The sequence below is a fragment of the Entelurus aequoreus genome, linkage group LG10 (assembly GCF_033978785.1).
Source record: "Entelurus aequoreus isolate RoL-2023_Sb linkage group LG10, RoL_Eaeq_v1.1, whole genome shotgun sequence".
Lineage (NCBI taxonomy): Eukaryota > Metazoa > Chordata > Actinopteri > Syngnathiformes > Syngnathidae > Entelurus > Entelurus aequoreus.
Window position 1 is genome coordinate 48191477 of NC_084740.1, and position 26183 is coordinate 48217659.

The following is a 26183-nucleotide window of genomic DNA, read 5'->3' on the forward strand; positions in this document are numbered from 1 at the left end:
ATTACTCGTAATATTACTTCATAATTACAACTACAATATTAATACTTGAGATTTACTTTTTAAGGGGAAAAACATTTGAAATACTGCTCATGTTACGTGAGTCACGTATTGGATCTCAGAGTTTCCAGCTGTACCTAAATCAGAATCAGAATCAGAATCTATTAGTAACCACTGTTACTTTGGTCTGCAGGGACATGAACAAAAACCTTCGGGACGAGAAAGATGCCCAACTGACAAAGAAGAGGGTTAGTCACAGACGCCCGCTCCTTTCTCCTCCGCCGCTAACATATGACTTCAGTGCAGACTTTTACACCGCATGGAAGCAGCACATTTATCCCCCCTAAGCTAAGTCTGGGACCGGCGCACTGCTCCTCTCCCGCCTCCTTTGAATGGCAGCTTGTTCCTGACTGAACTCAGTCAGCATCTTGGTCAAGTGTGGATGCGTGGGCTGACTGACATTGAAAAGACATTCATTCTGTGTGTTATTTTGAACATTGATGCTTCTAGCAAACAGGGAAAGCTGCGTCTTAATTTATTACATCTCTGTTCCTCACGTGGGTATGAAAATAAAGGCGGTGCACAGTAAGACTAAGAGACAAAGTGGATAATAATCTCCAAAATGCGTGAAACATGACCGGTTTTATTAGTACCTTGTATTGTCCTGCATCAATTGCAATCAAATGAGTGTGCTTAACCTGTGAAGCTTTAAGTGCCGCAGAATAAATGTCGCCACTGAGAACTTGGTAACTTTTTATTGTACTACAGGTGAAGGTGATAGTGTTAATTAATATTTCACATCATATCACAGCTAATTTCCTCTTTCTCCCTTCCCACAAAACCGTTTTTCAGAATCTGAATATGGCGCAGAGTTTGCTGAAAAGAGGGTCAGTCATAGGGCAGTACATTCTCCAAGACAAGCCATTGCAAAGGTTTGTGCGAGCTAGCAGACACCCACTGTGTACTGTCTTATCTCAACAACGCCTTCTGTGTACCGACTTACCTACGCTGAAGACGCCCGATCTCATGTGATGAGTTGGAGCTTGTCAAAGAGAAAAAAGCAGTCAAATCAAACACATCTCAGAGTTGCCATCCGTCATGTAAAGTCAGGTGTGACTGTGAGAGCATTGGACAGGTAGGAAAAAAACATTAATCAAATTATTCAAACCATATCAATTTCAGCTACAGCAGAGACAGAGTAAAACTCCTTCCTTACTGCAAGGAAATGTGACCTTTTTAGAACAGACTCGTGAGTCCTCAGCAGGTGTTCAAGGTGGTCTTCTTGGGTAGCACAGGGGTGGGTAAGAGCTCCTTCATCCAGCACTACTGCACAGGACATTTCTGCAGTCCTTTGAGCACTACTGTTGGTAAGCTTTTATCACCCTTCCAAAGCCTTTTAACATGTCCTTCGCTCCTTTTATTAGCTTGTTTGCATCTATAGGGATAGACTTCCAGATGAGGACGCTCATTCTGGGCTCCACCTCCATCACCCTCCAGCTATGGGACACTGCAGGCCAGGAGAGGTCAGTCCACTTCGCCTTTTTTATGGTATTAGTTTATTTCGAGCATGCGTACAGTTACAATATTGTGCATCACATATTTCCAGTTTCTCATTACATGTCCGAAAAAGAGTAGGAAGGAGCAGAGTGTGTTTAATCATACCCCTTTTACTGTGTCATAGCATTTGCTAACACGTTTGTTCACTCTGTGCTCGATATGTTACACAAATATACAAATAATAAATAAATCAATAATAAAGTTCTCATGAATAGCTACAAGTTGTGATTCACATAATGAAATAAATTAAATGATCACCTTATTCAATAAGTTGACTACATGTTTATCAGTATTCTTCCTTATACTCTATAAACCAATGTTCCCTCTAATTTTTTATGTGTGTGAGCAAATGCAAACACTCCCTTAGCATTCAGTGGAGCCCAGGGCCAACACAGATAGACAGACAACATTCTCTTATTATAATCAAATGACAGCAGTCATTTCCATGAGATTATTTTCTAATATAAGTGTTTAGGTCCACTTCCAATGACAATAACAAAAAATATTGTTTTTCATGAACTGCGTACTTGTATTGTTTGTCTGGGTGGAGGTCCTGCTTTGGAAATAATTTGTAACCCTTTCAGACATTGCATTTAGTTCCCATTAAAACATTCACATGTTGCACAATGAGATGTAAGCAGGGGATCAAGTGTACATTCCTCCAACTTCCTGTTTGTAAAAAATTAATTTTTATTAGTATTTATTTAATATACTAACAGCATTTCATGATTAATGTTTATAAATTAAGATTCCTAATAAATTACACTAGAATAAGCACACATTTGATTGGTAAATCATAGTGTAACGACCTGGAATGACACTTTGTGTGGTGTTGGAGTTGTCCGACTTCTTGTGTGGCTGTAAACGCATCACTGGCTAAGTGCCATATGTGAATGTGTTGGCGCAAGTGAGAAAGAGCAAGTGGCTGTTGTTAATATAACAAAGTTGGTTTTGGTCTGGTTGTACTGCAGAAAATGACCAGTTTTGCTAGATATCATTTTTTTTACTAATGTTTTGGTGATGTGTTTATGGCCGACAATAAAGAGTTTTGCTCAGTAAAGTGATCGATGGAATTCATGTCCTCAAAGCGTCTCCACAGACGTTACAATATTTGAACAATGATGACGAAAACTGTTTTCTCTGTCGTGTCCGTGTGTCGAAAATTGTTACGCGCTTATTTTTTTATTTGATTTTGTGCGTGGCATAGATTTGCCGTGCGCAGAGGACGCTTGAGCAGTGCGCAATTGCACAGGCGCGCACTTTAGAGGGAACATTGCTGTAAACACTTTGAATTTAAACAGTTTCCTAAACTTGATCTTATCAGTACATTGTTTGACTCATTCCATAATTTAATTCCACATACTGATATGCTAAAGGTTTTAAGTGTTGTACTTCCTTACAATTATTTAAACTTTTTCCCTAAAATTATAGTTCTCCTGTTTTGAGATTTTTTTTCTCTTTTTTGGGTATACAGTTATAGTTTGATTTCTGCATAATTTTTGCTGTTTGTATCGGCTTCTGTGTGTTCTCTTCGGAACAAAATGGGGTCATATTGTCTGCAAATAATACGATTTTTAGGATTTTTCTAACTTTACATATGTAATTTGAAGAATGTTGGTCCCAGTATTGATCCCTGGGGTATGCCACATGATGTATTTAGAGCTGTTTTAGTCTGCTACTAACCTTCTTTACTTTTTTCCACACGTTTGCAGGTTTCGCTGCATCACGGAGCAGTATTACCGCAAGGCTGATGGCGTTCTGGTTGTGTATGATGTCACTCAGGCGGCCTCCTTCACCGCTGTGAGAGGGTGGATGGAATCAGTGGAGGTGGGTGGGCTGGTTGATGAACAACCAGCGTTGGTGGGTAGAGTAGCCAGAAATTGTACTCAAGTAAGAGTACTGTTACTTTAGAGATTTATTACTCAAGTAAAAGTAAGGAGTAGTCACCCAAATATTTACTTGAGTAAAAGTAAAAAGTATGTTGTGAAAAAACTACTCAAGTACTGAGTAACTGATGAGTAACCTGTTTGTTTAATGATGACGGCAACAAATAATGCACAAAAACATAAAAATAGCAATGAGCAAATTCAGAGCCAGGAATATCTCTTAAGCAACTAAAACAATAATATATATTAAATAATAATACATTAACATAAAAAAAATTAAGGCAAATTGAGCCACAATAACTTAACAGCACCATAGGCTCAGTAAGCAGAGATTTCAAAGGAAAATAACAAGTTAGCCTTTACGCAAACCATAAACTGATAGGTGTGGGCTGCACCTGGGAACACACTGCGCACTTCTGATTGGTGTTTGTATGCATGCGTGAGTGTGTGTGCGACTGTGCGTGTGTGTGTCTTTGTCTGTCTCTCTATGACAGTGCGTTAATAAATGTCCCCACACGATGTACATTTGACAGTGATTCATAGCAGTGAAGCTAACATCAGCCTACGGGGACAGCCAAAATATCTACTAACGTTACTTACCGCGATGTGCTTCCTCAAATTTGACGTTGAGTTCATGTAAGCTTAAGCTTGTTAATCATGTGACCGCCTGGCTCTGTTTGATTGGTGAAGCGGAGTCAAACGTCACCAGTGACTATTTGATTGGTGAAACGCAGGCATGTGATAGATCCTACTTTGAAGGTCTGTCTGACAAACCAAAACAAACAAAGTGTGCATTAACAGATCGATAAAAATCAGTAGCGAGTAGCGAGCTGAATGTAGATAAATGGAGCGGAGTAAAAGTAGCATTTTTTCTCTATAAATATACTCAAGTAAAAGTATGTTGCATTAAAACTACTCTTAGAAGTACAATTTATCCCAAAAGTTATTCACGTAGATGTAACTGAGTAAATGTAGCGCGTTACTACCCACCTCTGACAACCAGTAATATTTTATGATTCTTGATTACATAACTATAATTCAAATGTCTCACATTATAGTGAGTAAAGTGAAGTGGTGTGTGTCCCAGGAGAAAATGTGCGACGGCGCTGTGCTGATGATGCTGGGGAACAAGGTTGACCTGGCGGACGTTTCGGAAAATAGAAAAGTGATGACTAGAGATGGGCAGAAGTTGGCACAAGTAAGGTCCAATTTATCATTCAAGAACGTTTTGCCTCTGCTGGGATAATCAAATATATTCTCTCTTCCTCTGGTCTAAGCAGCAGCACCAAGCTTTGTTTTACGAGTGCAGTGCTAAAACTGGATATAATATGGAGGAGCTGATGACTCACCTGGCTCAGTAGGACTCTTTTACATTTTTTTCCAGCTCAATATTCACTATTTCTTACAGAAGTTATGATGTAATTTATTGTATGATGCCTGTTCTGTGTCAAAATATTGTATAATTATGATAATAACAATAAGTTCAATAATAGTAACCACATCAAATAAGGGTTGGAAAGAAGATAAGGGGGGAATTTTAAGAACAAGAGGAGGACAAGACCGAGAGTGACAATAAAAATACAACAGCAACAAAGGTACACCAGCAGATAAAATATGATACCAATATTCATAAAAACAAATTAATGAAGTAAACAATAATAATACACTATTGACAATGATCATTATTACACTATAATTATAACAATACAAATATAACAATATTCATGAAAACAAATTAATGAAGTGAACAGTATCAATACAGTATTGACAATAATCATTATTACACTATAATTATTACAATAATAGTAATAACAATTTTAACTACGAATAATATTTTCTAGGGGCGCTCAAAAAATTGATTTACATCCGATTTGTGATTTAAAAAAAATGTTTAATTCTAAATTGATTCATAGTTTTCAAAAAGTTATTTAAAATGTTTATATTTGTATTTCTTATTTTTCTAAGAATCACATTTTAAAAATGTTTTTAGGTAGAGATGTCCGATAATATCGGATATTATCGGCCGATAAATGCTTTAAAATGTAATATCGGAAATTATCAGTATCGGTTTCAAAAAGTAAAATGTATGACTTTTTAAAACGCCGCTGTGTACACGGACGTAGGGAGAAGTACAGAGCGCCAATAAACCTTAAAGGCATTGCCTTAGCGTGCCGGCCCAGTCACATAATATCTATGACTTTTCACACACACAAGTGAATGCAAGGCATACTTGGTCAACAGCCATACAGGTCACACTAAGGGTGACCGTATAAACAACTTTAACACTGTTACAAATATGTGCCACACTGAACCCATACCGAACAAGAATGACAAACACATTTCGGGAGAACATGCGCACCGTAACACAACATAAACACAACAGAACAAATACCCAACAAACACAACAGAACAAATATCGGTTGATATCGGAATCGGTAATTAAGAGTTGGTCAATATCGGAATATCGGATATCGGCAAAAAAGCCATTATTGGACATCTCTATTTTTAGGCCATCTCCATGGTTACTCAACCAAAATGTTTTGTAACCTTTTTTGAAAAGGTTTTATTATAATTACCATACAAGTAAAGAATTGTTTGAATCGAGAATCGATTCTGAATCAAATCGTCACCAGAAGGATCGAAATCCGATCTAATGGTGAGGTACCCAAAGATTCCCACCTATAATATTTACCTTTTTATTATCACAATAACTATCAACTCAAATGTAGCAATACAAAAATAAATAAGTAGATTATGAAAGAACTACATTATCTGATAGTTTAATGATAAGAATAGGGCACGTTTATTGGTGTGCCATGTTTTAGGTGATGTATTCATAAGTAAGTATTAATGTGTTTTCTGTAGTGTGTATGCATGTTTTTGTCACCCAATGTGTGTATTTGATCTCTTCCAGTGTTTCATCTAGGGGTGTAACGGTACGTGTATTTGTATTGAACCGTTTTGGTACGGGTGTTTCGGTTCGGAGGTGTACCGAATGAGTACACATGCTAGCAGCGACCGGGCTAGGACAACATGTGGAAGACCCTCCTGCCTCGTTAAGATCTCCCGTTTGGGAACACTTTGGCTGCGCGATACAACAATGGAGGACGGAGGTTTGCCGACATTGTTCAGCAGCTGCTTCTGACAACACGTCAAACATGTGTTGCACCTTTCCTGCTTCCGGCTCCCAGACCGTAGTCGAGGAGCACAGGGGAGACACTCCTCCAGGGCCGATATATTCTCGGGGGCAACACCCTTGCACACAGCCAATCCAACAAACACATGTCGTAGTGGGTAGAGCGGCCGTGCCAGAAACCTGAGGGTTGCAGGTTCGCTCCCCGCCTCTTCACATCCAAATCGCTGCCGTTGTGTCCTTGAGCAGGACACTTCACCCTTGCCCCCGGTGCCGCTCACACTGGTGAATGAATGATGAATGAATGATAGGTAGTGGTCGGAGGGGCCGTAGGCGCAAACTGGCAGCCTCGCTTCCGTCAGTCTACCCCAGGGCAGCTGTGGCTACAAATGTAGATTACCACCACCAGGTGTGAATGAATGATGGGTTCCCACTTCTCTGTGAGCGCTTTGAGTATCTAACAATAGAAAAGCGCAATATAAAATCTAATCCATTATTATTATTATTATTAAAACACTAGCCACTCCCCGCACTAACGCTACCTCTCCCTCACTTCGCTCGCCCACACACTCACCTCACATGCTGTCACATATATTCTCATAACACATGCTAACCCATTTGAAGCGTCACCACCGCATTCAAGCAGCCTCTCCTCGGCGAGTCAGGTAGGGCTAAAGCAATAACAAATGTTTTTATAGCAGCAGATATAAGTCCATATTGCATTAAAAACTAGATTTTGACCCACTTCTAAGGTGGAAGAACAATGAGCCCATATATCCTCTTACTGCCAAGTTAGCCAGGCTTGGGGGGGAAAGAAAAGTTAATCTGAGGCTGAGTTGACTTGAAACTGTTTAATGTTGCACTTTTTATATGTAGAAGAAACGTTTTGTCATTTTATTTAAATCAATCAATCTATCAATTCCTTTATTGTCATTGTCATAATAACACTTAAGTCATACATGTCAACGAGATTTTGTTTGAGCTTTATCTAGCAGCATAAAAAACTGCATTGAAGTGCAGGTTGACCATAGTCTACAGTCTAGCATTGTCAAGAAGATTGCGGATAGAGGAGTGTGGGGGTGGGAACAGTCAGATGTCTGATGGGTGTTACGTTGATGTTGCAGCAATGCAATGTCCAGAGCACAATCATTGAGGTGGTGAAGAGTGAGGCAAAAAGATGGTCCGGGGCAGCAAAGGGGCAGGCTGTTCATTTAGCAGTCTCACAGCCTGGGGATACAGACTGTGAGACATTCTAGTGGTCCTGGCGCAAATCGATCTATACCTCCTTCCAGAGGGTACCAGGTTGAAGAGGCCATGTGCCGGGATGATATCTGTCCTTCAGGATGTTATGTACTCTCTTTAGGCAGCGAGTTGTGTACATGGCACTCATCTCTGGGAGTATCGTCCTTGTAATTGTTTCCGCCGCTTTAACCACTCGCTGGAGGGCCTGTTGGTAAAGCCGTAAATTAGGACACTGCTGATGGCACAGTTGTAAAAGTTTACCATTGATTTCTGCGGAATGTTTGCGCATTTTAGTTTCCTTAAAAAAAAAAGACGTTGTTGGGCCTTTCCGACTGTAGAAGCAGTGTTATGTCCCAGCATAGATCTTCTGTTATGTTCACCCCTAAAAATCTGAGCAACAACTTGAGGCAGTTTAATGTTGATTAACGTGGACCCCGACTTAAACGAGTTGAAAAACTTATTGGGGTGTTTCCATTTAGTGGTCAATTGTACGGAATATGTACTGTGCAATCTACTAATAAAAGACTCAATCGATCAATTAAAAAATCACTTTATATGTAGAAAGGTTTTGTTAAGAAACCATTCTGAGCCTTATCTTATTTAGTTTTTATTTTATATATGTTGACCACATTAACCCTGGCAATGGACCCTGTGTGTATATGTATGTTATGCCATTGTTTACAAATTTGTTAAATAAATGCCCAAAAAATGTATATATCTTATATATCTTACTGTACCGAAAATGAACCGAACCGTGACCTCTAAACCGAGGTACGTACCAAACCGAAATGTTTGTGTACTGTTACACTCCTAGTTTCATCACAGTGTAATTTATGGCTTTATTACTGCTTTTGTCTGCAATAGAAATGTTGCAGTGCACTTCTACATACGAGACAAGGCATTATGTTTATAAGGGCACACTTTTATACGTGTCATCATAATTTGATTGTGTTGGTGTACCTAATGTTGTAGTCACTGAGTGTATTTTATCTCTTTTTTTTTTTAATTCCAGGATGTTGGTTGCCCAGATTGATCGACAACGTGAAGACACACTTTCCCTGGCACAGTGTGCCGCACGAAGAGGTTGCTGTGCATGATCAGCGGACGTTTTTAAGAAGGGCACACTTTGTTGCCCTTGCAGTTCGTTAGTTGGGACAGTTCTGAGTTAAAAGTTAAAATTACACTTGCACACCCGGACAGTGAAGTCCAGAGATTAACAACACGCACACATTGTGTAATGTTCTGTTTGCTCAAAGGCGAGTTTACTGTAAAGCTCTCTGTACACTGATTCGGTTAAATATAGTTGGGTTTACCCTTCTTGTCATAGTCTATTTCCTGACTGCTTCCTCCCAGTCACACTCACATTTTGGCCACCTGAAGCCCTCCAGTGTGTGAGAGAGGCCAGGCGGGGGCAGACATGTGCTTTAGTTAAGGGAGCAGCTGTAAGAGGACACACTGCTGTGGGACACTTCTGTCAACAAGACGTGAAAGTGCTACCTGCATGAGTAGAAGCACGTCCACTTTGGGCTGATCCAGGAAAACGTTGCTACTGTGATCTTGAATCAGGTAGGACCGTTTGGCTTTACTGCAAAGCAAGAGCAGGTTTTTCCATGACGACAGTTAAAAATAACTCCCAGCAGGAAAGTGTTTTGCTTTGACCACCGCTTGTACATGTGCACTTTTGTCTTGAACAGCACATTTTCTGTGTATTTATATTTACAGCATTATATTTTCTGGTTAGTTTTTTAGTTTTTGCTGATAAGCTACGTCTATGATGCTCAGCCCCAACAAATAATTCAGGCTTCAATTCTATAAAAAGTCTAAATTACAGTAGTCCCTCGTTAATCGCTGTTTTTGGTTGGTTTCAGGACATGACCAACGTTCCCTCTAAGGTGCGCCCCTGTGCAATTGCGCACTGCTCAAGCGTCCTCTGCGCACGGCAAATCTGTGCCACGCACAAAATGAAATAAAAAAATAAGCGCATAACAATTTTCGACACACGGACACGACAGAGAAAACAGTTTTCGTCATCATTGTTCAAATATTGTAACGTCTGTCAAGACGCTTTGAGGACATGAATTCCATCCATAACTTTACTGAGCAAAACTCTTTATTGTCGGCCATAAACACATCACCAAAACATTAGTAAAAAAAATTATATCTAGCAAAAGTGGTCATTTTCTGCAGTACAAACCAGACCAAAAGCAACTTTGTTATATCAACAGCAGCCGCTCGCTCTTTCTCACTTGTGCCAACACATGCACATATGGCACTTAGCCAGTGATGCGTTTACAGCCACACAAAAAGTCGGACAACTCCAACACCACACAAAGTGTCATTCCAGGTCGTTACTCTATGATTTACCAATCAAATGTGTGCTTATTCCAGTGTCATTTATTAGGAATCTTAATTTATAAATATTAATCATGAAATGCTGTTAGTATATTAAATAAATACTAATAAAAAAATATTTTTTATTTTAAATTTTTTTACAAACAGGAAGTTGCAGGAATGTACACATGATCCCCTGCTTACATCTCATTGTGCAACATACGAATGTTTTAATGGGAACTAAATGCAATGTCTGAAAGGGGTACAAATGATTTCCAAAGCAGGACCTCCACCCAGACAAACAATACAAGTACACAGTTCATGAAAAACAGTATTTTTTGTTATTGTCATTGCGAGTGGGCCTAAACACTTATATTAGAAAATAATCTCATGGAAATGACTGCTGTCATTTGATTATAATAATAAGAGAATGTTGTCTGTCTATCTGTGTTGGCCCTGGGCTCCACTGAATGCTAAGGGAGTTTTTGCGTTTGCTCACACAGTAAAAAAAAAAGATATCTAGCGAAAGTGGTCATTTTCTGCAGTACAAACCAGACCAAAAGCAACTTTGTTATATCAACAGCAACCGCTCGCTCTTTCTCACTTGCGCCAACACATGCACATATGGCACTTAGCCAGTGATGCGTTTAAAGCCACACAAAAAGTCGGACAACTCCAACACCACACATAGTGTCCTTACACTATGATTTACCAATCAAATGTGTGCTTATTATAGTGTAATTTATTAGGAATCTTAATTTATAAATATTAATCATGAAATGCTGTTAGTATATTAAATAAATACTAATAAAAATATATTTTTTACAAACAGGAAGTTGCAGGAATGTACACATGATCCCCTGCTTACATCTCATTGTGCAACATACGAATGTTTTAATGGGAACTAAATGCAATGTCTGAAAGGGGTACAAATGATTTCCAAAGCAGGACCTCCACCCAGACAAACAATACAAGTACACAGTTCATGAAAAACAGTATTTTTTGTTATTGTCATTGCAAGTGGGCCTAAACACTTATATTAGAAAATAATCTCATGGAAATGACTGCTGTCATTTGATTATAATAATAAGAGAATGTTGTCTGTCTATCTGTGTTGGCCCTGGGCTCCACTGAATGCTAAGGGAGTTTTTGCGTTTGCTCACACAGTAAAAAAAAAAAGATATCTAGCGAAAGTGGTCATTTTCTGCTGTACAAACCAGACCAAAAGCAACTTTGTTATATCAACAGCAACCGCTCGCTCTTTCTCACTTGCGCCAACACATGCACATATGGCACTTAGCCAGTGATGCGTTTAAAGCCACACAAAAAGTCGGACAACTCCAACACCACACATAGTGTCGTTACACTATGATTTACCAATCAAATGTGTGCTTATTATAGTGTCATTTATTAGGAATCTTAATTTATAAATATTAATCATGAAATGCTGTTAGTATATTAAATAAATACTAATAAAAATATATTTTTTACAAACAGGAAGTTGCAGGTATGTACACATGATCCCCTGCTTACATCTCATTGTGCAACATGTGAATGTTTTAATGGGAACTAAATGCAATGTCTGAAAGGGGTACAAACTATTTCCAAAACAGGACCTCCACCCAGACAAACAATACAAGTACACAGTTCATGAAAAACAATATTTTTTGTTATTGTCATTGTAAGTGGGCCTAAACACTTATATTAGAAAATAATCTCATGGAAATGACTGTCATTTGATTATAATAATAAGAGAATGTTGTCTGTCTATCTGTGTTGGCCCTGCGATGAGGTGGGGACTTGTCCAGGGTGTACCCCGCCTTCCGCCCGAATGCAGCTGAGATAGGCTCCAGCACCCCCCGCGACCCCGAAAGGGACAAGGGGTAGAAAATGGATGGATGGACGGAGATGTAACTTGTTATTTAGTCAGGTTTGGGACAGGTGTGCTGCTGGTGTAGCCACAGTGTGCACGTCTGATGTTGCTCACATGGTCTCCACTCAATGCACAGGGAGTTTTTGTGTTTGCTCACACACATGAAAAATTAGAGGGAACATTGGACATGACCACAATACAATAATGAATCTTATTCAATCATTAAATATACATCAAATAATTTCATAGCTTTAACATAAAAACCTGTTTATGACCTTCTCAATATGTTTTTCAACATTATGTGAGCCCTCTAGTCATGAAATCTTATCTTAAGTCACCTTTACACTCTTTTTTTTTTGTAATCCAGTGTAGTAATGCTGGGGACGGCGTGGCGCAGTTGGGAGAGTGGCCGTGCCAGCAACCTGAGGGTTCCTGGTTCAATTCCCACCTTCTACCAACCTCGTCATGTCCGTTGTGTTCTCGAGCAAGACACTTCACCCTAGTTCCTGATGGGTCGCCATCAGTGTGTGTGAATGGGTGAATGTGGAAATAGTGTCAAAGCGCTTTGAGTACCTTGAAGGTAGAAAAGCGCTATACAAGTATAGCCGATTTACCATTTATAAACCATTTAATGCTTCCTGAGATTGAGCCAATCAGTGTCCACAATACTGAACACCACGCTCTGATTGGTTGTTCTTTTCTATTGGCCTACTACTGTAGTATTTATATTTTTAGTTTATTTAGCCATGTCTATTTTTGAAATTGTTTAATGTAGTGACAAAAAAAAGAATGCTTAAAAAATATATATCTAAAAAAAATCTACAATGTGATGAAGTCGCAATATCTGAGGCGCGATTTGGCAAGAGACGACTGTACATATGTATAAAGTAGGGCTGTCGAAATGATCACTTCAATGCAGAATAATCAATCCAATCCAACTATATTCTTAAAGTACTTACAAAATAAACAGTGGACCAAAGTGCTGTGTATATATAATAAGATATAATAAAAGGCACAGAAACTAACAATGGCAAGATACAGCTCTAACATCTGAGACAAACGTAGATAAAAATAACTAAATTAAATCACATTAAATAACATTGGATCAATAGAAAAACTACTAACTAATAAAATACAATATGAATAACAACTTTAAAAATGCCAAAGTTATTGTTTTTAATCTGATTTTGTACAAATTAACCCATGTGATGACTAAAAATCCCTGAAACGTGTCTGGCAGTATAGTGCATTTTCTGACAGGCTGGTGAAGCAAATAAAGTCAAAATGGAAGATACCCAACAGCACTTTGGGAAGTTTGAGTACAAAAAAAAAACATGACGTCTGTTAAACTCGACTTCATATTTCCATGCTGGGACATTACAGCATCTGAATACATTTTGATGATATATACGTTAGCAATAAGGTAAAGTTATCCATGTTTCTTAGTGCCTTTAATTTCCAGTCAATAAATTGTTTATTGTGCACTAGAGATGTCCGATATTATCGGCCGATAAATGCTTTAAAATGTAATATCTGAAATTATCGGTATCTGTTTCAAAATTATCGGTATCGGTTTCAAAAAGTAGAATGTATGACTTTTTAAAACGCCGCTGTGTACACGGACGTAGGGAGAAGTACAGAGCGCCAATAAACCTGCCTTTGCATACCGGCCCAGTCACATAATATCTACGGCTTTTCACACACACAAGTGAATGCAAGGCATACTTGGTCAACAGCCATACAGGTCACACTGAGGGTATATTCCCTTTGTTTTAATTAAACAGTCGGATTCCCCTGGTCCGCACCAGTTCTAAGTCAGTGGCCGTATAAACAACTTTAACACTGTTACAAATATGCGCCACACTGTGAACCCACACCAAACAAGAATGACAAACACATTTCGGGAGAACATCCGCACCGTAACACAACAGAACAAATACCCAGAACCCCTTGCAGCACTAACTCTTCCGGGACACTACAATATACACCCCCAACCCCCCCACCTCATTCCAAACCCGCCCACCTCAACTTCCTCATGCTCTCTCAGGGAGAGCATGTCCCAAATTCCAAGCTCCTGTTTTGATGCATGTTAAAAAAAATAATGCACTTTGTGACTTCAATAATAAATATGGCAGTGCCATGTTGGCATTTTTTTCCATAACTTGAGTTGATTTATTTTGGAAAACCTTGTTACATTGTTTAATGCATCCAGCGGGGCATCACAACAAAATTAGTCATAATAATGTGTTAATTCCACAACTGTATAAATCGGTATCGGTTGATATCGGTATCGGTAATTAAGAGTTGGACAATATCAGAGTATCGGATATCGGCAAAAAAGCCATTATCGGACAACTCCATTGTGCACTGTTTAAAAGAAGTGACTGTATATTTTTTATTAATAGTCAGCCAATTCTGTTATTATCAAACTGAATTGCAACATGGCATGGCACTCACTTCTCAATGATTCTTTATTTTAGAATGGAAACTAGCCATGAAAACAACTGTGGGACAATCTGTCTGAAGTATCTGCTCATTGTGTTCAACATTCTTTTTTGGGTAAGTTCATCTTTGATGGATTCTTTGAAAACGGGGGTGTCCCCATCCGATATTTAATATCAAATATAGGTCCAATATCAGCACTTATAACTGCCTGCATGTAAAATCAATGATACAAACAGTCCTGCAGCACATTTACTTGTGCAAAGCTGGACAGACAGTTAACAGCTTAATGTCCTTCAATAAGCACAAGTTATTTGGTCTTTTCTTTTATTTTAGTGGTCATTCACGAATGGTAAACATTATAAGCTATGGGCTACTAGGAGCTTGCAGCTACACAGCAGCTAAGCAAACAATATCTCACAAGCTAGACATACGTAAGAAGTGTCCTAATTTATATAATGCGGTCTAAAACCTGACGTGTGTCAACATTAACAAGTATCAAATACTTATAGTTGCATATTACTTACACAAAGTATCCAAGGCAGAAGCCTATTTGAAAGTTTCCAGTAACAAATGTGTTCACATCATTCAATTTACTGCGTCATTAGATTAACTTAATTAATTATTGTGACCACTCCATTTCAATTTAAAGACAGCATAAATCTGTCTTAAAGTTAGTGTTTTTCATGCCTACCATCAATCTGCGTAATTTCTCTTAATCACACTTCAAAGTATGTACTAAGGTTTGTGTTGATGTCGTAACAGATTGTCAGTATTAGACAATACCGTATTTTTCGGATTATAAATCGCAGTTTTTTTCATAGTGCGACTTATACTCTGGAGCGACTTATGTGTGAAATTATTAACACATTACCGTAAAATATCAAATAATATTATTTAGCTCATTCACGTAAGAGACTAGGCGTATATCAGCAATCGTCACACACACACGTCAACCAATAAAAATTTGGCGGGGGGCGGGTCAGGGCAGAAGTGCATTGTGGGAAAAAAAAGATACTACCTGCTACTACTTCCATACCTTTGAAAATGGATCATTTCAACATTGGCGGTAAATTATAAAAAATGAGAAAGGCTGAACAAAAATGGCACCGAAAAGGAAATCATATACTGCAGGTTACAAGCTGGACGTAGTGAAATATGCAGCAGAAAACGGCAATCGAGCAGCAGAAAGAAAAAAATGCGACTTATACAGTATTTTAAGGAGTATAAGTCACTCTGGAGTATAAGTTGCACCGGCCGAAAATTCATAATAAAGAAGGAAAAAAACATATAAGTCGCACTGTAGTATAAGTCGCATTTTTTGGGGAAATGTATTTGATAAAAGCCAACAACAAGAATAGACATTTGAAAGGCAATTTAAAATAAATAAAGAATAGTGAACAACAGGCTGAATAAGTGTACGTTATATGAGGCATAAATAACCAACTGAGAATGTGCCTGGTATGTTAACGTAACATATTATGGTAAGAGTCATTCAAATAACTATAACATATAGAACATGCTATACGTTTACCAAACAATCTGTCACTCCTAATCGCTAAATCCCATGAAATAATATTATTTGATATTTTACGGTAATGTGTTAATAATTTCACACATACAGTAAGTCGCTCCTGAGTATAAGTCGCACCCCTGGCCAAACTATGGAAAAAAACTGCGACTTATAGTCCAAAAAATACGGTACACTCTAGTGCGACTTATATATGTTTTTTTCCTTCTTTATTATGCATTTTCGGCCGGTGCGATTTATACTCCGGAGCGATTTATAATCCGAAAAATACGGTACTCAAGGCTCCAATATATCAGTATCGTATCGGGAGACTAGATGTTATATAGGCACACCCCTATTTGAGATTATGCAGATGTAAGTGTTGAGACATCAAGCAAACGACATGTTATTTGTTTAAATGTATAGTACTGTAACATTTGCAATTAATCTATTATGGCATAATACTGATAGAATCACAACTGCACTGCAAAAAGTCAGTGTTCAAAAACAAGAAAAAAAATACAAAAATGAGGGGTACTTTATTTGAACTAAGCAAAATTATCTGCCAATAGAACAAGAAAATTTGGCTTGTCAAGACTTTCCAAAACAAGTAAAATTAGCTAACCTTAGTGAACCCAAAAATACCTTAAAATAAGTATATTCTCACTAATAAGTGCACTTTTCTTGGTAGAAAAAATAAGAGACCTTTTTACTCAATATGTTGAAAAATATTCTTAAATTAAGTAAATGCTACTGCCATTATCTTGACATAATGATGTGCGCTCAGCATTATTGAATTGAAGTATTTATTTCAAACCTGCACAGTACAACAAAACATTTTGGCAGAGACATTTATGCAAGGCTTGAAAAGGGGTTGGATGAAGCAGATGCTTATAATATCCCAACCCCTCTCACTCATTCCACATTTAACTTAAACAATATAATACAAGAACAATACTATACAAACAAAAACAAGAAAAGCTCCTGTACACTAACAATACAATAGTACCACTGTTACTTTGAGACAAGACAAGACGAGACAAAACACACACACACACACACATTACATTTACTTATTGTAAAAACTAATTTATTGTTCTTAATGGAAAGGCAACAAGGCAACCGCTTGTTACTCTCGGGGTCTCCTAGCCGCTCAGGTAAATCATATTGTCTAAAAATGCATTTTTCCATCGATAACATGACATCATCGCGCCAAGTGCATGCTCTTTCAGTCAATATATACAGCCCGGCCCCCGGCCAAATGTTTTTTTTTTATTGTAATTTTGAAGAAATTATCTGAATGTGCATGAATTATTTCCGTTTAAAATTGTTTGAAATGTCACATGTTAAATGTTTAAATATTAACTGTCAGTTTACTGTACTGTGCCAACTGTACTACTATATGAGTACGTGTTTTCTATTGTTTCATTGAAAATAAAACAGCAAAATCCATTTGGCTGTCATCTGTTTTAATTATGAGACACGTTTGTGTCAAAATCATGATTTTTTTTTTCATGCTTGAAGTAAGAAATTATTACTTTAAAAAAGTAGTTTTATACTTGTGAGTGTTGATGATACAGCTTTGCAACAGTTGATATTCTAGTTTCAAGCATGTTTTACTCAATATAAGTCATAAAATCTCAGCAACAAGCTGTAGTATCTTACTGAGATCATTTAGGACCAAAACACTTAAAACAAGTAAAACACTCTAACATAAAATCTGCTTAGTGAGAAGAATTATCTTATCAGCCAGAAAATAAGCAAATATCACCCTTATTTGAGATATTTAATCTTACTTAGATTTCAGTTTTTGCAGTGTGCACTATTGATTATTTTTTCTGTCAGCTTATTTGACAGCGAGGCTCAAAAAGGAACAAGGCATTCAATTTGGGGTCTTCTTTCAGCTAGCTGGGGGTGCATTGGTGGCCGTGGGTGTGTGGACTGTGGTGGAGAAGAGCGACTACATCAATCTCCTCGACTCTGGCTTCTACTCAACATCTGCTTACATCCTGATCGCTGCCGGGGTCATTGTGATTGTGACTGGCATCATCGGATGCTGCGCCACCCTGACGGAGAACAAGAGTCTTTTGATTGTGGTGAGACTGCGTACGAGAAAAATATGTATTTTTTATTTCACACAGTCACGTGGAAGCAGACAAAAAAGGGCTGTTCTAATTTCTGTTTACACACACAGGTCTGTAGGGGATTGAAAGTTAATCCTGAGTGACCGTGTGTGTCCCTGCAGCTCACTACAGTAACTGTAGCTGTGATAGTCAAGTGGCGTGTCGTTAAAAGTTTACATTTAGAGTGTGACTAATGACACAGGAATGAGGGGCATGACAAGCGGCCGTGTGAAGCAGACACGCAGACGCAGCCAGAGGCTACATGCACTGTAATACAGACCATAATGGGAACCACCTTAGTGACCTTGTTACTATGGCAACAGATGAACAACTTCCTGTTGGCTTTTTTTTATGTAATACTAGTACCGTATTTTTCGGAGTATAAGTCGCTCCGGAGTATAAGTCCCACCGGTCGAAAATGCATAAGAAAGAAAGAAAGAAAAACATATAAGTCGCACTGGAGTATAAGTCAAATTTTTTGGGGAAATGTATTTGATAAAAGCCAACACCAAGGATAGACATTTGAAAGGCAATTTAAAATAAATAAAGAATAGTGAACAACAGGCTGAATAAGTGTACGTTATATGAGGCATAAATAACCAACTGAGAACGTGCCTGGTATGTTAACGTAACATATTATGGTAAGAGTCATTGAAATAACTATAACATATAGAACATGCTATACGTTTACCAAACAATCTGTCACTCCTAATCGCTAAATCCCATGAAATCTTATACGTCTAGTCCAGTGGTTCTTAACCTTGTTGGAGGTACCGAACCCCACCAGTTTCATATGCGCATTCACCGAACCCTTCTTTAGTGAAAAATAAAATGTTGTTTTTTTTCAAATTCAAGACAAAGTTATATGTTTTTGGTAACTCTTTAGTATGGGGAACATGTTCTAAGTAACAAAGACTTAATTTAGAGTTATTTGGTTAGGTTTAGGGTAAGAGGGTTAGGGTTATAATAAGGCCATGCCAAATAAGGCATTAATAAGTACTTAATAATGACTAGTTAAGAGCCAATGTGTTACTAATTTGCATGTTAATAAGCAACTTATTAATGGTGAATATGTTCCCCATACTTAAGTGTTACCATATTTTTTTACTGGTGCACAAAATGAAGCGTGCATGAACATCAACTTGTTCAAACAACAAAACCAACACAGTGCATAAACTCACAACAAATTACACACCTGCAAATAAGTGCGACTTCTGCTGTTGCCGTATCCGTAATACGCAGATAGGGAGAAGTTTTTATTTACACGATGAGTCGGGTGTGTCTTGACCTCCGCCGAACCCCTGAGCCCGACTCACCAAACCCCTAGGGTTCCATCGAACCCAGGTTAAGAACCACTGGTCTAGTCTCTTACGTGAATGAGATAAATAATATGATTTGATATTTTACGCTAATGTGTTAATAATTTCACACATAAGTCGCTCCTGAGTATAAGTCGCACCCCCGGCCAAACTATGAAAAAAAACTGCGACTTATAGTCTGAAAAATACGGTAATGTCTTTAGATATTTTAAGACTGACCCGCTCTATTTGTTGATATTTTGTATCTCTCTTGCAGTATTTGGTCCTGTTACTCTGCGTGTTCCTGCTGGAACTCATTGCAGCAGTCATGGCCTATATTACCTACCAAGAGGTGAACTCTTTCATGAGTGCTAAACCCTTTCAATTCCAGCCTTTACGTAACTGCCAACATATACAGTCGTGGTCAAAAGTTTACATACACTTGTAAAGAACGTAATGTCATGGCTGTCCTGAGTTTCCAATCATTTCTACAACTCTTATTTTTTGTGATAGAGTGATTGGAGCACATACTTGCTGGTCACAAAAAACATTCATGAAGTTTGGTTCTTTTATGAATTTATTATGGGTCTGTTAAAGAGGTTCATTTAGCCTACTAATGTGTATTTATAAATAGTTGATTTATATAGGCCTATATAAATCAACTATTTATAAATATTATGGGTCTACTGAAAATGTGACCAAATCTGCTGGGTCAAAAGTATACATACAGCAATGTTAATATTTGCTTACATGTCCCTCGGCAAGTTTCACTGCAATAAGGCGCTTTTGGTAGCCATCCACAAGCTTCTGGCAAGCTTCTGGTTGAATTTTTTTTACCACTCCTCTTGACAAAATTGGTGCAGTTCAGCTAAATTTGTTGGTTTTCTGACATGGACTTGTTTCTTCAGCATTGTCCACACGTTAAAGTCAGGACTTCGGGAAGGCCATTCTAAAACCTTCATTCTAGCCTAATTTAGCCATTCCTTTATCACTTTTGAAGTGTGTTAAGGGTAGGGATGTAACGGTACACAAAAATTTCGGTTCAGTACGTACCTCGGTTTAGAGGTCACGGTTCGGTTCATTTTCGGTACAGTAAGAAAACAACAAAATATAATTTTTTTGGTTATTTATTTACCAAATTTGCAAAATCTTCCACCAAAAATATTTTTCTTAGTGGAATATTTGAAGGGAAGTAATGGGAACCTTGGATAGGTCAATAATTCATAATAACATTGATTTTGATTCAATATTATGTTTGGAGCAATGACAGTTTGAAAGAAAAAAAACAGCTTTGTTTTATTAGTCAACATTGCAACTTTTTCTAAATTTATTTCACTTTTGTTATGTTTTTGTTTATTTTAATAGTATTTTTAGAATGTGCCGTGGGCCTTTAAAACATTAGCTGTGGGCCGCAAATGGCCTCCGGGGCACACTTTTGACACCCCTGCTGTAGATAATAAAAAATTAAATGTGATAAATCTATGGAAAAATGCACGTTTATCATAACTCTCTCGCTCTCTCTGTATCTGCTCTCCCTCACCAATGCTGCTGCATGCACAATTTGTTTTGTTTTTAACCCCTTCTTAACCCTGAACTGAACGTACATAGAAAATACACGCAACCCTAACTCAAAATGCCGGACATTTGAGGCATTTAAGAAACTCCGCCCTGACAGCTCCGCAAAAGAGGACATGTCCGGTGAAAAGAGGACGTATGGTCAGTCTATCCTAGCCCGTTAGCTGCTAGCATGCCGTGTGTTGTGCCTCTGTGTGCATTGTTTACACAACGTGCGTTACGCTACTTAATATGTCCGTGTGGAAACTCGTTCGGTACACCTCCGAACCGAACCGGAGTACCGAAACGGTTCAATACAAATACACGTACCGTTACACCCCTAGTTAGGGGTCATTGTCCTGTTGGAACACCCAACTGCACCCAAGACCCAACCTCCGGGCTGATGATTTTAGCTTGTCCTGAAGAATTTGAAGGTAATCCTCCTTTTTCATTGTCCCATTTACTCTCTGTAAAGCACCAGTTCCATTGGCAGCAAAACAGGCCCAGAGCATAATACTACCACCACCATGTTTGACGGTAGGATTGGTGTTCCTGGGATTAAAGGCCTCACCTTTTCTCCTCCAAACATATTGCTGGGTATTGTGGCCAAACAGCTAAATTTTTGTTTCATCTGACATCACATGGACAAAGATAAGACCTTCTAGAGCAGGGGTGTCAAACTCAAATACAGAGTGGGCCAAAATGTAAAACTGAACAAAGCCGCGGGCCAAAGTTGAACAAATTAACCTTTTAATAGGGACCCAAACAAGTTTTGCATTGAATATTGAACAAGCAAGGCTTATATAACTTTATAGTGACATGCAAAATCCTGTTTCAAATAATAATAATAATAATTCAAAATATCAATGGCATATCAAATACAATTTAAATACAAATTGAATGCCTCTTTTCTATTTGCAGCCTTCTGAGGTAAATATCAAAATAAACTTTTTCCACAGGCTAATAGTACATTTGAAAATAAAATAACAATAATGAATGAATCAAACATTCAAGCCTTGAAGTAGCAAGAAAAAGTGCATGAATAAAACGTTAATAATTGCTCAGTTTGCTACACTGATTTGCTTTAACACTGAATATGGAACAAGCAACGCTTATATAACTTAATAGTGCAAAATCAACTTTCAAAAAACAAACGAAAATACGTCAATGGTATATTAAATAAAATTTAAATAAAAAATGTAATGCCTCTTTTCTATTTGCAGCCTTCGGAGGTAAATATCAACATTAACTTTTCCACAGGCTAATACATTTAAAAATAAAATAACAATAAATAAATCAACCATTCAGGACTTTTTACTGCTCAGTTTGCAACACACTGATCTAATCTGATGTGCCCAAGCCAGATACCTGCCATCTTTTCTTGGATGCTAGTTCATTAATGTCGGGGCTCAGGTGGGCGGGGTTTGGTGGTAGCGGGGGGTGTATATTGTAGCGTCCCGGAAGAGTTAGTGCTGCAAGGGGTTCTGGGTATTTGTTCTGTTGTGTTTATGTTGTGTTACGGTGCAGATGTTCTCCCGAAATGTGTTTGTCATTCTTGTTTGGTGTGGGTTCACAGTGTGGTGCATATATGTAACAGTGTTAAAGTTGTTTATGCGTCACCCTCAGTGTGACCTGTATGGCTGTTGATCAAGTATGCCTTGCATTCACTTATGTGTGTGTAGAAGCCGCATATATCATGTGACAGGGGCCGGCACGCTGTTTGTATGGAGGAAAAGCAGATGTGACGACAGGTTGTAGAGGACGCTGAAGGCAGTGCCTTTAAGGCACGCCCCCAATATTGTTGTCCGGGTGGAAATCGGGAGAAATTCGGGAGAATGGTTGCCCCGGGAGACTTTCGAGAGGGGCACTGAAAATCGGGAGGGTTGGCAAGTATGAGTATTAGCGGTGAATGCGGGCCAGCTCTAATGTTAATTTGATAATGCCTTTAAGGGCCAAATGAAATTACACGGCGGGCCAGAGTTTGACACCCATGTTCTAGAGGGAAGTTCTGGAAACTCAAGACAGCCATGAAATTATGTTCTTTACAAGTGTACGTAAACTTTTGACCACGACTGTAGTTTTACATGCCACAACTTTGCATGCATGTTTTTTATTTTACTGCTTCCTATCATTTGTGTTCATTTTGTATTTACCATAGAACTGCCTATAAAATACTGACTGCACGTACCTTCATGCACATCTGCATTGGGCGTGATGTTCAGTTTTTTTCTCACTCCTGTCTTTCTTCCCCTATTTTTCTTGCTCCAGTGTTTCCCTTTCTGCCATCAGGTAAATTGCAATTTCATATCAACATGATGTGACACGTTGATATGAAATGCTTGAACTGTAGCACTTCAAGTCAGACATTAAATTGTGAGAATTGCCAAAGAACTTGAAGACATCCTGTTTTGGATTTTGTGATGTTTAAATAAGAATGTTATATTGTTTGTGAGCTAATGTGTAGTGTCTGCTTCACAGCTGGATGATGCGCTGAGACAGAACCTGGAGGTGACCATGCAGCAGAAATACCAACAACCAGGAGAAGACGGGGTCACGCATGCTGTGGACAAGCTCCATCAGGAGGTGTGCATGTGAGATGTGCAGACTCACCAACTTGACATTTTCACTAAACTTGATGAGATTCAAAGTCAATTCTCACCGCTCAGTTCCAGTGCTGCGGGAGTAACAGTTCCTCCGACTGGAGATACAGCACTTGGATGCAGGCTGCGCAGGACGAGGAGCTCGTTCCTGTCAGCTGCTGTAAGACTCCCAGCAGCCTCTGTGGCCGCAGGGACCATCCCTCCAACATCTACAAGGTGGAGGTGGACACATATGTCCTGGAAATGTACATCTCGTAATGATACAAGTGTTGTTACTCTTCCTGTACTGCCAGGGAGGCTGTGTTGGAAGGTTAGAGGACTTCATTCTGTATCAGCTCTACATTCTGAGTGGATTGGGCATTGGGATTGCAATTTTGCAGGTGAAGTCCCTCAATTTTTTTAACCAATATGACCAATTTATCTTTTAAACTAACATTGAAGTTTATTTTTTTTAATTTCAGCTTATTGGAATGATGTTTACTTGCTGCCTTTACCAGAAGCTGGAAGATGAACCATACTGATTTTGGACGTTTTTAAAGCGTGGACGTGTGGTTTGAGACTTAAGTTATTCTTCAATCCTGTTGGACTTTTAAATCAATACAATATGCATACTTAAGATTCTGTTATGCTGCTGGGCAGCACTTCATGCAAAACATGATTTTTCTCACTATTTCATATTAAAGATAATCCTGTCGAAGTTGTCAAATATTAGCTTGGTGTGGCGATACTGTATTTTTAAAGTGCTGTTCTTTTTGTGGTATTTCTTAAAACGATATACTATACAGTATACACCACTGGTTCTTAACCTTGTTGGAGGTACCGAACCCCACCAGTTTCATATGCGCATTCACCGAACCCTTCTTTAGTGAAAAATAAAAATAAAAATGTTTTCAAATTCAAGACAAAGTTATATGTTTTTGGTATGGGGAGAACATATTCTAAGTAACAAAGACTTAATTTAGAGTTATTTGGACACTAGGGGAACATATTCTAAGTAAAAAAGACTTAATTTAGAGTTATTTGGACACTAGGGGGACATATTCTAAGTAACAAAGACTTAATTTAGAGTTATTTGGACACTAGGGGAACATATTCTAAGTAATAAAGACTTAATTTACAGTTATTTGGACACTAGGGGAACATAATTTAAGTAACAAAGACTTAATTTAGAGTTATTTGGACACTAGGGGAACATATTCTAAGTAACAAAGACTTAATTTAGAGTTATTTGGACACTAGGGGAACATATTCTACGTAATAAAGACTTACTTTAGAGTTATTTGGACACTAGGGGAACATATTTTAAGTAACAAAGACTTAATTTAGAGTTATTTGGACACTAGGGGAACATATTCTAAGTAACAAAGACTTAATTTAGAGTTATTTGGACACTAGGGGAACATATTCTAAGTAAAAAAGACTTAATTTAGAGTTATTTGGACACTAGGGGGACATATTCTAAGTAACAAAGACTTAATTTAGAGTTATTTGGACACTAGGGGAACATATTCTAAGTAATAAAGACTTAATTTACAGTTATTTGGACACTAGGGGAACATAATTTAAGTAACAAAGACTTAATTTAGAGTTATTTGGACACTAGGGGAACATATTCTAAGTAACAAAGACTTAATTTAGAGTTATTTGGACACTAGGGGAACATATTCTACGTAATAAAGACTTACTTTAGAGTTATTTGGACACTAGGGGAACATATTTTAAGTAACAAAGACTTAATTTAGAGTTATTTGGACACTAGGGGAACATATTCTAAGTAACAAAGACTTAATTTAGAGTTATTTGGACACTAGGGGAACATATTCTAAGTAACAAAGACTTAATTTAGAGTTATTTGGACACTACGGGAACATATTCTAAGTAATAAAGACTTAATTTAGAGTTATTTGGACACTAGGGGAACATAATTTAAGTAACAAAGACTTAATTTAGAGTTATTTGGACACCAGGGGAACATATTCTAAGTAACAAAGACTTAATTTAGAGTTATTTGGACACTAGGGGAAAATATTCTAAGTAACAAAGACTTAATTTAGAGTTATTTGGACACTAGGGGAACATATTCTACGTAATAAAGACTTAATTTAGAGTTATTTGGACACTAGGGGAACATATTTTAAGTAACAAAGACTTAATTTAGAGTTATTTGGACACTAGGGGAACATATTCTAAGTAACAAAGACTTAATTTAGAGTTATTTGGACACTAGGGGAACATATTCTAAGTAACAAAGACTTAATTTAGAGTTATTTGGACACTAGGGGAACATATTCTAAGTAACAAAGACTTAATTTAGAGTTATTTGGACACTAGGGGAATTAACATATTCTAAGTAACAAAGACTTAATTTAGAGTTATTTGGACACTAGGGGAATTAACATATTCTAAGTAACAAAGACTTAATTTAGAGTTACTTGGACACTAGGGGAACATATTCTAAGTAACAAAGACTTAATTTAGAGTTACTTGGACACTAGGGGAACATATTCTAAGTAACAAAGACTACATTTAGAGTTATTTGGACACTAGGGGAACATATTCTAAGTAACAAAGACTTAATTTAGAGTTACTTGGACACTAGGGGAACATATTCTAAGTAACAAAGACTTAATTTAGAGT

At 37.8% G+C, this 26183-nt stretch overlaps 2 protein-coding genes across 7 annotated transcripts in view; both read left to right on the forward strand.

The window, feature by feature from the left end:
- cracr2b (calcium release activated channel regulator 2B) overlaps nt 1-9648 on the forward strand; it is a 29111-nt gene extending 19463 nt beyond the window's left edge. For 3 of the 4 annotated variants that reach the window (XM_062061070.1, XM_062061072.1, XM_062061073.1), the window contains exons 10-18: nt 191-245; nt 850-929; nt 1012-1132; nt 1238-1364; nt 1439-1520; nt 3267-3381; nt 4528-4638; nt 4718-4797; nt 8828-9648. In XM_062061070.1, coding sequence (XP_061917054.1) covers nt 191-245; nt 850-929; nt 1012-1132; nt 1238-1364; nt 1439-1520; nt 3267-3381; nt 4528-4638; nt 4718-4797; nt 8828-8912 — 856 coding nt within the window. In that variant the 3' untranslated portion in view covers nt 8913-9648. The remainder of the gene's footprint in view (nt 1-190; nt 246-849; nt 930-1011; nt 1133-1237; nt 1365-1438; nt 1521-3266; nt 3382-4527; nt 4639-4717; nt 4798-8827) is intronic. The other variant, XM_062061071.1, reaches the window with a different exon arrangement.
- Nucleotides 9249-24521, forward strand: cd151 (CD151 molecule). Of its 3 annotated transcripts, XM_062061075.1 has the most exons (10): nt 9298-9381; nt 9684-9707; nt 14500-14578; nt 17876-18067; nt 19670-19744; nt 23215-23235; nt 23425-23529; nt 23613-23762; nt 23840-23926; nt 24008-24521. In XM_062061075.1, the coding sequence occupies exons 3-10, from the start codon at nt 14501-14503 to the stop codon at nt 24065-24067; spliced, it is 768 nt and encodes a 255-aa protein (XP_061917059.1). In that variant the 5' UTR covers nt 9298-9381; nt 9684-9707; nt 14500; the 3' UTR covers nt 24068-24521. The 3 variants fall into 3 exon arrangements, with proteins under 3 accessions (XP_061917058.1, XP_061917060.1, XP_061917059.1); XM_062061074.1 differs by lacking the exon at nt 9684-9707 and having other exon boundaries at nt 9249-9381; XM_062061076.1 differs by lacking the exons at nt 9684-9707; nt 23215-23235 and having other exon boundaries at nt 9249-9381.
- Nucleotides 24522-26183: the final 1662 nt, after the last annotated feature.

Bases quoted from the DNA above. Each gene is read 5' to 3' on its own strand.
- cd151 (XM_062061074.1), top strand. From the start codon at position 14,501: ATGGAAACTAGCCATGAAAACAACTGTGGGACAATCTGTCTGAAGTAT. The intron at 14,579-17,875 runs GTAAGTTCATCT...GTCTTCTTTCAG, and splicing joins TGTTCAACATTCTTTTTTGG to CTAGCTGGGGGTGCATTGGT. The intron at 23,763-23,839 runs GTGGAGGTGGAC...CTGTACTGCCAG, and splicing joins ATCCCTCCAACATCTACAAG to GGAGGCTGTGTTGGAAGGTT.